We start from the raw sequence: 13,251 nt of genomic DNA on the forward strand, positions 1-13,251 counted from the left end.
TCAATGCTTACTCATATGACTCACGAAATTATCAAGTGTATTACAGATCCAACCAACTAAATGCTCCTACTCAGAAGAAGAAAATGAGATCCTCGTTGCCCACACAAGTGTGGGTTGCGAAGAAGAACTAACCCTCTCTTGTAGGTCATATCTTAGGAATCTTCATTTCTCATTTCTTACCCTGAGATTTGTTGTTGGTGCTGGTTCTTCTATGTTCTTTTGTATCTTTGTTCAACGTGTTTGTGTTTTGTGTTTTCCTTTTGATTGTCTTAGTGTTTTGGGTTGCACTATGTTTTCCCTCTGTTCTTCCTCATCATAAACATGCAACTTGCTCTGAAGAAGATTCCAATCCAACGTCCTTGGTCGCGAATGAAATCAACTTCTAAATTTCATCTGTTTTGGTGCTTGCCCTTCGTCAAACCCTTCGGCATTCTGTTCAGCTACCGATATTTTCGCAGGAAACAACGGACACGTGCCCACGATCTTATGATTGTGATCTTATCCGTTGAATGTGGAACATCCCATGCTTTTCGGCCATGGATATCGGAGGAAGCGGTTTCTCCCTCGAGATATATACCCCTCATCAGGCGTCTTCCTTCTTTGTTCTTTCTCTCTTCGACCTCAAACCCCTCCTCTCGCTCTTTGTGCCTCGTCGTGCAACTTCGGTGAAGCCCCGCCACCGTTGGTCATGTTGGTGTGGTACATCTTCTCTCCCGCATTGCCATAGATGATCATTGTTGCCAAGTTAGGGAACTTAGATCTGGAGGTAGCCTTGTCGTTCCTCAGTTCTAGGGCTATTCTTACCGACGCAATTCCTCCTGTTTTATTTTATTGCGGTAGATCTTTAGGGCTCTCTAAGTTATGTGTATACTTCCGAAAGATTAGATAAGTTGTTTCTCTGCCCTATGGTGCTATACAATTGTATCGATGATATCTTTCAAATATGCATACCATGGATTCCTTCGCTGCTTCCAGAAAACTTGTCATTTTCAGTAAAAAAATGCTTCTGTGCATGTTTGTGACCCCTTCCTGTTTTCCCTCGCATTGTTGTTTTTCTCTCAGGAGTGGTCATGGCTCATAGTTCCAAAGAGCGGTCTGGGTCCGAGGAAGAAATACCTCAATTGACACCTGTGGCTGAAAGAGCAAAGTTAGCTGAAAGAAAAACATCTAAGCCGCCAAAGGTGCCGAAGAAGAAATCTGAGATATTCCCTCAGCTCATTGTCATCCTGAGGATGAGCAAATCACCGATTCCAAGACCCTGTTCTCTGATGGAAATCCCAAGAAGGGTGGTCACGGTAGAGAGAGGAATACCGCGACAGAGATGTTTGATCCTGAAACTTACAAAAGTCCACCTGGAGTTGAAACTGCCACCAAAAGAAATAATAGGTTGTAGAAGATTTGACGTCATTGGACGAAGAAGTGGTTCAACTATCAAAATATCCGAAGGAAATATCTGATCTTGTTCGCATTCACTCCACCCTGGAATGATTGCATCACAGAGGGCTGCCTAGGTGAAGATGATGAAAAGGTTAGGCCAGCTCCTCCCACTAATGCTCATGCTGATTCATTGAAGGTAATTGCTGATTTTTCTGAGGAAGTGGAAAAGAGAGCAAAGGCCAAGGCCAAGCGGGAAGCCAAGGCCTCAAAGAAAAATCAGGTGGAACAAAGAAATGTTGAGTTAACCCAGCAAGACATGCAAGATAAGAAGGAACGGGCCTCTTGCCCGAAAAGAAAAGAAGAAGAGGAAGTTTGTTTCCCTCGAGCTTTAAGAAAGAAATCAGTTGCAAGAAAATCAAACAAGGCAGCATCTGCCTCATCTGATGATTCTTCCGATGATAATGTTGTCGAGGAGATTCTTATGTATGATCAACGAGCTCTTGTGGACAAGCTATATAAGACACCCTCTCCAGCAAAAGTTTCACCTCCATTGAGATCGTTACCAAGGCTTGCTACCATGGCATCAGATAAACCATCAGGTTCTGTTTCCCCTACGACCAAGAGAAAGTTGTTGCCTGATGAAGAAGTTGTTGTTCCTGCTAAGAAGGACAAGACAATTGTTCCTGCTTCCACTGAGAAACAAAAGTATGACTTTGCTCTTATCATTGATATCATTGAAGGTGCTACGTATGATGCAAAACCAGCTGATCTAAGCAGTTTGGGTCTTCCTGATGATGTTACCAAGATGGTAGCAAAACACTTTGTTGAGCTGGGAGAGATTACCAAGGAATTGAACCAAGCTATCAAGGACAAGAAACTCCTTGAGAAAATGAGAAAGGATGCCAGTACTGATTATGAAAGGAAGGACATGAACAAGGAGATTCTTGAGATTACCAAAGCCCTCACTGTCATGAGGAACAACAAAACTGAGTGGCACTCCAAGATGAAGATGGATGTTTCTCAACTTTGTGATCGAAGAAATGATGAGATTAAGTGTCAAGAAGATCTTGCTCGATGAAGAGAAAAAGAAGAGAAGCGCCAAAAAGCTAAGGCAAGAGTCAATAAGCCAAAGGAAATCTCACATGACCGTATTCAAACTGTAGCAACTGATGCTCCTGTCGACACAAGTGCTCCACCACAACATATTCCACCAACCCCTCTTCACAAGGAAGAAACCATACAACAAGTTGTGCCTGCCATAGTTATCATTCCTACCTGAGTTGCTCAAGAATCTGATGTGATGGATACCTTTCTGAAGAATCCTAACAAAGATAATGTCGTGCCCGAGCAGCATGCCTCTGAGGAGAAAGTTGACGAAGAGATTACGTAGAAAAGGTTGTTTCATCGCCTCTGAAGGATATGCAACTTGAGCCCTCTGGATCCATCAAGGAGGATGATAAGGTTGAGGGGGAGCAAGTTGTTTCCCGAGGAAATACCACCCCGGTCACCCCATCTGGTGCCCCCACCCAGATGGAGGTTGACCCTACTCCTAGTTCTTTGGCTTCACACCTAGAACAAGAAGAAAAGAAAGATGAAGAGACAATGGCTCATGAACAAGAAGTACCACCTGTTTTACCTCAACAAACCGAAGGAGAAGTAGTTGTGACCCAAGTGTCTGAAGAAGTTGTCGTACCTCCCACTGTTGAATGTTCATCGAAGGAAGAGATCCCAGTGCCCGATAGCCACAAAGCCGCTGAAGGAGTTCTAGGGCACATAAATGAAGGTCAGACCAGTGCTCCCATGTGATCTGCGACCGAGAAAATGAAAAGGCCCCTTTGTCCACTAAAGCCAATTAATGAAAATGTGCCAGCTTCTGATGATGTTCAGCAGATGGAAATTAGCAATGAAGAGATTTGGAAAAATCCCAGGAATCATTTCCATTGTTTCCTGCTGAGTATGGCCCCAATGGTCCTGCATTTAATGAACAACTTCATCTCTCGAAGCTAGCATTTTTTGCGACAAGCCCCTATGAAGGAGAAAGAACTTCACTATCAACGAAGTTTTGGGCTGAAGAACAAGCAGTTTATTATGCTTGGATCTTGTTTGACAAGAATGGGATATTCAATCACAAGATATTAAACTTCACTAAGCTCGAAGAAGTGCCATGTTTTCACCATGCCATCGAGCATATTAAACAAGCTCTCATGAAAGGATTCATGTGCTTCAATCATGGCTGGAACAAAGAAATTATCCTTCAGTTTTATGCCACATTGTGTATCCCAGGAGAGTTTGGGAACACATCATCATGGATTCTCGATTGGATGACAGGCAAAGAAAAGATCATGTTCTCAGCAGATCAATTTTTGACCAAGATAAATCTTCCTCGGTGTGAATTTGAGAATGATAGAGAACACGGGTTGCATTTCTGGGAAGTGTCTGAAGCACAACTCCACATTCTAATGGATCCCACCATGGTTGGTGATGAATGCATTGATGTAGATCCAAAGAAGTTGGCCTATGACAATAAAGTGTTAATTCACATTCTATGCAATACTCTCACACCAATGAACAAACATAATTCCATCAAAGGCATTGTGGGAAATGCACTTCTGGCCATGTCTCGAGGAATTAAGTTTGATATTCCTGAACTTTTCATTCTAAACCTCGCATGTGCAGCTGGCAGCCCTCAGTCATTGAAACCTTATGCTCCATGGATCATGCTTGCAATCGAGCAACTCACTCATGAAAATTTTTCTCGGCTTATATTCCCAAGCTATTCATGCCACCAGTTTGTTACATTCTATGCATAGTGAAGGATATTGAAAAAAGGGAAGGAACCCGTTGATGCTGCCACTCCGTCTGCATCTGAAAATGCACCAAAGATCAAGAAAGCCAGGGTTGAAATACCTCGTGAGGATAATCCATATCTTTATGAGATTTTCATTCGCACATAGCATACACTAGAAAGCCACATTGAACTGAACAGAAAGGAGAAGCTTGAGTTGATGATTGAGCTAAATTTACTTCACAATCATACTCGCCAATTCTTCTATACGAGAAGGAAGCAAAGAACCGCTCCTGGACTCTGCTGAGACAACACTATTCTTGCAAGCAAGTATTTGCCTTGGGCATCAAGAAGGGTTATGACTACCTAGACTTGCTTTCTATTCCTCGCATCTAACGACAAACTCCAGTGCTCCCTAATCATTCTGCATTAATAGGCTTGTTGTTTGTCGGACATGATGATGAAATTGAAGACACCGTAGGAACACTGATATACAAGCCATACGCTCGCCCTGCCAGTTCCTCAAGGGCCCATGCTGCTACTCCAGCTTCAGCCTTGACCATTCCTCACTCCGCGGATTCTGATTTGCCAAGTGGTTTTAATTATATTCGGAGGATACGCCAGAAGAGTAGTTCCACGTATGTTATCTCTTTACGTTATGACACTTCTTGAAGAAAAGGGGGAGAATTACATCAAGTGTTAGATTATTGGGGTTTTTGCAGGGTGTTTTTTTCGCACTTTACTTTTTGTAGTCGAACATTTGGCTTCCCTCGAGCAATTTTCTTGAAGAACTTAACGCACCGCCTGTGGTGTTGAAATAGTCAGTCACCATGTAAGGTTAATAACCCCCTCCTGCTATGTTATTTGCTTCGTGCTATTTGTTTGCAGGCACCATCGAATGTGATTTTCCCTTGCAATAATTGTCCTCAATAACTATCTTACAGGGAAATATATTTTCTCCTCGAAGAGGAACGGGAAATCATCAGGTGATGATACTAAGGGGGAGAAGTACTTCGAGTACTAAATGAATTATATCTATTGTGGTTGGATATGTTCTGATTGTTATCCTTCATTATCTAACCTTACAGGAAGAGAATGTCAGTCTAAGTTCTTATGCCTTATGTTGTGATGGCTATATGTCTCACTAACAAAGGGTTTTTCCTCGCAATTATTTCTCTTATTATCTTCTGTTTCGTAGGAAAACCATGGTACGTCCATTTTGCATCATGCTTTTATATCGATATTTATTGCATTATGGGCTATTACTACACATTATGTCACAATACTTATGTCTATTCTCTCTTATTTTACAAGGTTTACATAAAGAGGGAGAATGCCGGTAGTTGGGATTCTGGGCTGGAAAAGGTGCAAATATTAGAGACCTATTCCGCACAGCTCCAAAAGTCCTGAAACTTCACGGAAGTCATTTTCAGAATATATAAAAAATACTGAGTGCAAGAAGTTCACCAGGGGGGCCACACCCTGCCCACGAGGGTGGGGGCGCGACCTACCCCCCTGGGCGCGCCTCCTACCTCGTGGGCCCCCTGGTGGCCCTCCGATGCCCATCTTTTGCTATATGGAGTCTTCCGATGAGAAAAAAATCATAAGCCAGCTTTCGGGACGAGACTCCGCCGCCACGAGGCGGAACCAATCTAGGGCTCCGGCGGAGCTGTTCTGCCGGGGAAACTTGCTTCCGGGAGGGGAAATCATCGCCATCATCATCACCAATGATCCTCTCACCGGGAGGGTGTCAATCTCCATCAACATCTTCACCAGCACCATCTCCTCTCAAACCCTAGTTCATCTCTTGTATCCAATTCTTGTCTCCAAGTCTAGGATTGGTACCTATGGGTTGCTAGTAGTGTTGATTACTCCTAGTAGTTGATGCTAGTTGGTTTATTTGGTGGAAGATCATATGCTCAGATCCTATATGCATATTAATACCCCTCTGATTATGAACATGAATATGCTTTGTGAGTAGTTACGTTTGTTCCTGAGGACATGGGAGAAGTCTTGCTATTAGTCGTCATGTGAATTTGGTATTCGTTCGATATTTTGATGAGATGTATGTTGTCTCACCTCTAGTGGTGTTATGTGAACGTCGACTACATGACACTTCACCATTATTTGGGCCTAGAGGAAGGCATTGGGAAGTAATAAGTAGATGATGGATTGCTAGAGTGACAGAAGCTTAAACCCCAGTTTATGCGTTGCTTCATAAGGAGCTGATTTGGATCCATATGTTTCATGCTATGGTTAGGTTTACCTTAATACTTTTGTTGTAGTTGTGGATGCTTGCAATAGAGGTTAATCATAAGTGGGATGCTTGTCCAAGTAAGGATAGCACCCAAGCACCGGTCCACCCACATACCAAATTATCAAAGTACTGAACGCGAATCATATGATCATGATGAAACCTAGCTTGAGGATAATTCCCATGTGTCCTCGGGAGCGCTTTTCTCTATATAAGAATTTGTAAAGGCTTTTCCTTTGCTACAAAAAGGATTGGGACACCTTGCTGCACTTTATTTACTTTTGTTACTTGTTGCTCGTTACCAATTATCTTATCACAAAACTATCTATTACCTATAATTTCTGTGCTTGCAGAGAATACCTTGCTGAAAACCGCTTATCATTTCCTTCTGCTCCTCGTTGGGTTCAACACTCTTACTTATCGAAAGGACTACGATAGATCCCCTATACTCGTGGGTCATCAATACTCTTTTCTGGCATCGTTGCCGGGGAGCGAAGCACCTTTGGTAGGTGGAATTTGGTAAGGAAAATTTTATATAGTGTGCTGAAATTTATTGTCACTTGTTACTATGGAAAGTAATCCTCTGAGGGGCTTGTTCGGGGTATCTTCACCCCGACCCGAAGAGCAAAGAGTTACTCCTCAACCTATTGAACCTACTGAAAATGAAAATGTCTACTTTGAGATTCCTTTGGGTATGATAGAAAAACTGCTAGCTAATCCTTTTGCAGGAGACGGAACAATGCATCCCGATGAGCACCTAATATATGTGGATGAAGTTTGTGGATTATTTAAGCTTGCAGGTGTGCCCGATGATGTTATTAAGAAGAAGGTCTTCCCTCTATCTTTGAAGGGAGACATATTGACATGGTATATGCTATGTGATGATATGGGATCACGGAACTACAAACGATTGAAATTTGAATTTCATTAGATTTTTTATCCTATGCATCTTGTTCGTCGTGATCACAATTATATATATATATTTTTTGGCCTTGTGAAGGAGAAAGCATCGCTCAATCTTGGTGGAGGCTTAAATCAATGTTATATTCTTGCCCCAATCATGAGCTCTCAAGAGAAATGATTATTCAAAAAATTTATGCTCAACTTTCTGATAACAACCGCACCATGCTCGATACTTCTTGTGTTGGCTCTTTTATGATGAAGACTATTGAATTCAAATGGGATTTATTGGAAAGAATTAAATGCAACTCTAAAGATTGGGAGCTCGATGAAGGTAAGAAGTCAGGTATGACACCTAAGTTTGATTGTGTTAAATCTTTTATGGATACCGATTTTTTCCATAAATTTAGCACTAAATATGGACTTGACTCTGAAATAGTAGCTTCTTTCTGTGAATCTTTTGCTACTCATGTTGATCTCCCTAGGGAGAAGTGGTTTAAATATCATCCTCCCATAGAATTAAAAGTAGCTGCACCAATTAAAGTTGAAGAAAAGATTGTCACTTATAATGATCCTATTGTTCCTACTGCTTATGTCGAGAAACCACCTTTTCCTGTTAGGATAAAAGATCATGATAAAGCTTCAACTATGGTTCGTAAAAGCAATATTAGAACCTATACACCTCCTGAGCAAATTAAAGTTGAACCTAATATTTCTATTGTTAAAGATCTCTTGTCTGATAATATTGATGGGCATGTTATTCATTTCTGTGATGAGACTGCTAGAATTGCTAAACGTTGTGCTAAAGATAAACATAAACCTGTGGTAGGCATGCTTGTTATTTCTGTTAAAATAGGAGATCATTGTTATCATGGCTTATGTGATATGGGTGCTGGTGCTAGTGCTATGTATATTGACTTAGAAGATATTGCACCTGCTGAGTTAGAAGATATTGATGTCACAATTAAACTTGCCAATAGAGATACTATTTCACCAATGGGAATTGTTAGAGATGTTGAAGTCTTGTGTGGGAAAACTAAATATCCTACTGATTTTCTTGTTCTTGGTTCCCCACAAGATAGCTTTTGTCCCATTATATTTGGTAGACCCTTCTTGAACACAGTTAATGCTAAGATAGATTGCGAAAATGATGTTGTTACTATTGGTTTAGGTGATATGTCTCATGAATTTAATTTCTCTAAATTTCGTAGACAACACCGTGAAGAGGAATTGCCTAGTAAAGATGAAATTATTGGTCTTGCTTCTATTTCCATGCCTCCTAGTGATCCTTTAGAACAATATTTGCTAGACCATGAAAATGATATGTTTATGAATGAAAGAAGGGAAATAGATGAAGTATTCTTTAAACAGGAACCCATCCTGAAACACAATTTGCCTATTGAAATCCTAGGGGATCCTCCTCCACCCAAGGGTGATCCCGTGTTTGAGCTCAAACCGCTACCTGATACTCTTAAATATGCTTACCTTGATGAGAAAAAGATATATCCTGTTATTATTAGTGCTAACCTTTTAGAGCATGAAGAAGAGAGATTATTGAAAACTCTGAAGAAGCACCGTGCTGCTATTGGATATACTCTTGATGATCTTAAGGGCATTAGTCCCACACTATGTCAACACAAAATAAATTTGGAGAAAGATGCCAAACCAGTTCATGATCACCAACGATGGCTGAATCCTAAGATGAAAGAAGTGGTAAGAAAGGAAATACTAAAGCTCCTTGAGGCAGGTATAATTTATCCCATTGCTGATAGTCAGTGGGTAAGTCCCGTCCATTGTGTCCCTAAAAAGGGAGGTTTTACTGTCGTTCCTAATGATAAAGATGAATTGATTCCGCAAAGAATTATTACAGGTTATAGGATGGTAATTGATTTCCGCAAATTAAATAAGGCTACTAAAAAAGATCATTACCCCTTACCTTTTATTGATCAAATGATAGAAAGACTATCCAAACATACGCATTTTTTCTTTCTAGATGGTTATTCTGGTTTCTCTCAAATACCTGTGTCAGCTGATGATCAATCTAAGACCACTTTTACTTGCCCGTTTGGTACTTTTGCTTATAGATGTATGCCTTTTGGTTTATGTAATGCACCTGCTACCCTCCAAATATGCATGACGGCTATATTCTCTGACTTTTGTGAAAAGATTTGTGAGGTTTTCATGGACGATTTCTCCGTCTATGGATCCTCTTTTGATGATTGCTTAAGCAACCTTGATCAAGTTTTGCAGAGATGTGAAGAAACTAACCTTGTCTTGAATTGGGAGAAGTGCCACTTTATGGTTAATGAAGGTATTGTCTTGGGGCATAAAGTTCCTGAAAGAGGTATTGGAGTTGATAAAGCTAAGGTTGATGCTATTGAAAAGATGCCATGTCCCAAGGAGATCAAAGGTATAAGAAGTTTCATTGGTCATGCCGGTTTTTATAGAAGGTTCATTAAGGACTTCTCAAAAATTTCTCGGCCTCTGACTAATTTATTACAAAAATATATACCATTTGTTTTTGATGATGATTGCGTAGAAGCATTTGAAATACTTAGGAAAGCATTGATATCTGCACCTATTGTTCAGCCACCTGATTGGAATTTACCCTTTGAAATTATGTGTGATGCTAGTGATTATGATGTAGGTGCTATTCTAGGGCAAAGAGTTCATAAGAAATTAAATGTCATTCAATATGCTAGTAAAACTCTAGACAATGCTCAGAGAAATTATGCCACTACTTAAAAAGAATTCTTAGCAGTTCTATTTTCTTGTGATAAGTTCACACTTTATATTGTTGATTCTAAAGGAACTATTCACACGGATCATGCTGCTATTAAGAAACGAAAGATGCTAAACCTAGACTCATTAGATGGGTTCTCTCGCTACAAGAATTTGATTTGCATATTATTTATAGAAAGGGAGCTGAGAACCCCGTTGTAGACAACTTGTCTAGGCTAGAGAATGTTCTTGATGACCCACTACCTATTGATGATAGCTTTCCAGATGAATAATTAAATGTCATAAATGCTTCTCGTACTGCTCCATGGTATGCTGATTATGCTAATTATATTGTTGCTAAATTTATACCACCTAGTTTCACATACCATCAAAAGAAAAAGTTCTTCTATGATTTGAGACATTACTTTTGGGATGACCCACATCTTTATAAAGAAGGAGTAGATGGTGTTATTAGACGTTGTGTACCTGAGCATGAACAGGAACAGATCCTACGCAAGTGTCACTCTGAGGCTTATGGAGGACACCATGATGGAGATAGAACTGCACACAAGCTATTGCAATCCGGTTTTTATTGGCCTACTCTCTTCAAGGATGCCTGTAAGTTTGTCTTGTCTTGTGACGAATGTCAAAGAATTGGTAATAATAGTAGACGTCAAGAAATTCCTATGAATTGTTCACTTGTTATTGAACCATTTGATGTTTGGGGCTTTAATTATATGGGACCTTTTCCTGCCTCTAATGGATATACACATATTTTAGTTGTTGTTGATTACGTTACTAAGTGGGTAGAAGCTATTCCAACTAGTAGTGCTGATCATAACACCTCTATTAAGATGCTTAAAGAAGTTAGTTTTCCAAGGTTTGGAGTCTCTAGATATTTAATGACTGATGGTGGTTCACATTTTATTCATGGTGCTTTCCGTAAAAATGCTTGCTAAATATGATGTTAATCATATAATTGCATCTCCTTATCACCCACAATCTAGTGGTCAAGTACAATTGAGAAATAGAGAACTCAAATTAATTTTGCATAAGACTGTTAATAGATCTAAAAAGAATTGGTCCAAGAAACTTGATGATGCATTATGGGCCTATAGAACTGCATATAAAAATCTTATGGGTATGTCTCTGCATAAAATGGTCTATGGAAAAGCATGTCACTTACCTCTGGAACTAGAACATAAGGCTTATTGGGCTATTAAAGAGCTCAATTATGATTTCAAACTTGCCGGAGAGAAGAGGTTATTTGACATTAGCTCACTTGATGAATGGAGGACCCAAGCCTATGAGAATGCCAAATTATTTAAAGAAAAAGTTAAAATATGGCATTAAAAAAGAATACAAAAGTGTGAGTTTAATGTAGGTTATTATGTATTGCTATACAACTCTCGTTTAAGATTTTTTTGCAGGAAAACTTCTCTCTAAATGGGAAGGTCCTTACATTATCGAGGAGGTCTATCGTTCTGGTGCCATAAAAATCAACAACTTCGAAGGCACAAATCCGAGGGTGGTGAACGGTCAAAGAATTAAACATTATATCTCAGGTAAACCTTTAAATGTTGAAACCAATGTTATTGAAACCGTAACCCTGGAGGAATACATAAGGGACACTTTCCGGAATGTTTCAGACTCCAAAAAGGAATAGGTATGCGGTACGGTAAGTAAACCGACTCCAAAACAGTTCTAATGGCAATTTTCTACTGTTTTGGAATATTTAGCACAATAGAAAAATGAGAAGCAGTCCGGGAAGGACACGAGGGCTCCACGAGGGTGGAGGGCGCGCCCCCTACCTCGTGGGCACCTCGTGTGCTCTCCGGACTCCGTTTTCTTACACGTTACGTATTTTGGTCGGTAAAAATTCACTATATAATCTCTCACAGGTTTTGACTCCCGTATCACACAAATATCTCCTATCTTTGTTTCAAGCTGTCCTGCTGCAGATTAGAGCAACCTGTCATCCCAGGATTCGGAAGGAGAAAGCTATGTGGCTGATTACCTTGCAGATCCTAAGGTCCATGGGGATGTGGAGCATTATGGTTGGACTACGGAAGAAGAAGAGGACTATGAACCCAAGGGAAGGGAGGATACGAGCTCAGAAGAAGATGAGCTCCCATTACCTCAACCTGGGGACATGCATGTGGAGTTCAAAAAGTCAATCCTCCCGGATAGAGTAAAGAAACCTAAGATCGAGTTTATCCCTTTCCGCCTCTTGCAGGAAAACAAGCAGGAACTATGCAAAAAGATACTGAGCCTGGAGCAGGAGATCGATGACCTAAGGGACCAAAATTCTGTCCTCAAGTGCAAATTAAGGAAGAAGCCTACGCCATCAACAAAACCATCATCTTCTTCACCAACAAATAAGAACTGAGCATCGGGTATGGGCACTCCCCTTGGCCACTGCCAACCTTGGGGGAGTGCCCCGGTATCGTATCACCATCACTTTTATCTTTACCGCTTTTCTTAGTTTGATCCTTTTGATAATATCTTGATCTAGTAGAATAAAAGTTCTTAGTATGATCTAGTTGTGAGTTTTGCTTTATGATCCTTCTATGTAATCGAGTCCGTGAGCTATATATAATAAAGATTAGTGTTGAGTCAAGGGCTTGATTATTTTGCCATGATTCTAAGTGAATAAAATAAAAGAGAAAGGATAAAAATAAATAAAAGAGATCATATGGATCTTATGGAGAGTAATGAGCTCAGATATAAAGAGTATGATGATTAAAAGTTGTTGAGGGTTGTCAAACATAGTTTTGGTCATCGTTGCAATTAATAAGAAGTAATAAAGAAAGAGAGGTCTTCACATATAAATATACTATCTTGGACATCTTTTATGATTGTGAGCACTCATTCAAATATGACATGCTAAAGAGTTGACGTTGGACAAGGAAGACAACTTAATGGGTTATGTTTTCTGGCATCTGAGATAAATTATATTGTCATGGATCATCCAACATGATTGAGCTTGCCTTTCCCCCTCATGCTAGCCAAACTCTTTGCACCAAGTAGAGATACTACTTGTGCTTCCAAACACCCTTAAAGCAGTTTTGCCATACGTATCTATGGATTGAGTAAGATCCTCCAAGTAAGTTGTCACAGGTGCAAGCAATAAAAATTGCTCTCTAAATATGTATGACTTATTAGTGTGGGAGAAAATAAGCTTTATACGATCGTGTGATATGGAAGAAATAAA

General features: G+C 40.1%; 1 protein-coding gene across 1 annotated transcript; it reads left to right on the top strand.

Moving 5' to 3' along the window:
* The first annotated feature begins 1,070 nt into the window (after positions 1-1,070).
* On the top strand, positions 1,071-2,455 carry LOC147975851 (uncharacterized). The gene is made up of 2 exons (XM_087520607.1): positions 1,071-1,386; positions 1,500-2,455. The coding sequence occupies exons 1-2, from the start codon at positions 1,071-1,073 to the stop codon at positions 2,453-2,455; spliced, it is 1,272 nt and encodes a 423-aa protein (XP_087376733.1).
* The last annotated feature ends 10,796 nt before the right edge of the window (positions 2,456-13,251 follow it).

Source organism: Triticum urartu, chromosome 4A, assembly GCF_056163025.1.
Source record: "Triticum urartu cultivar PI428250 chromosome 4A, HENAU_Tu73, whole genome shotgun sequence".
Lineage (NCBI taxonomy): Eukaryota > Viridiplantae > Streptophyta > Magnoliopsida > Poales > Poaceae > Triticum > Triticum urartu.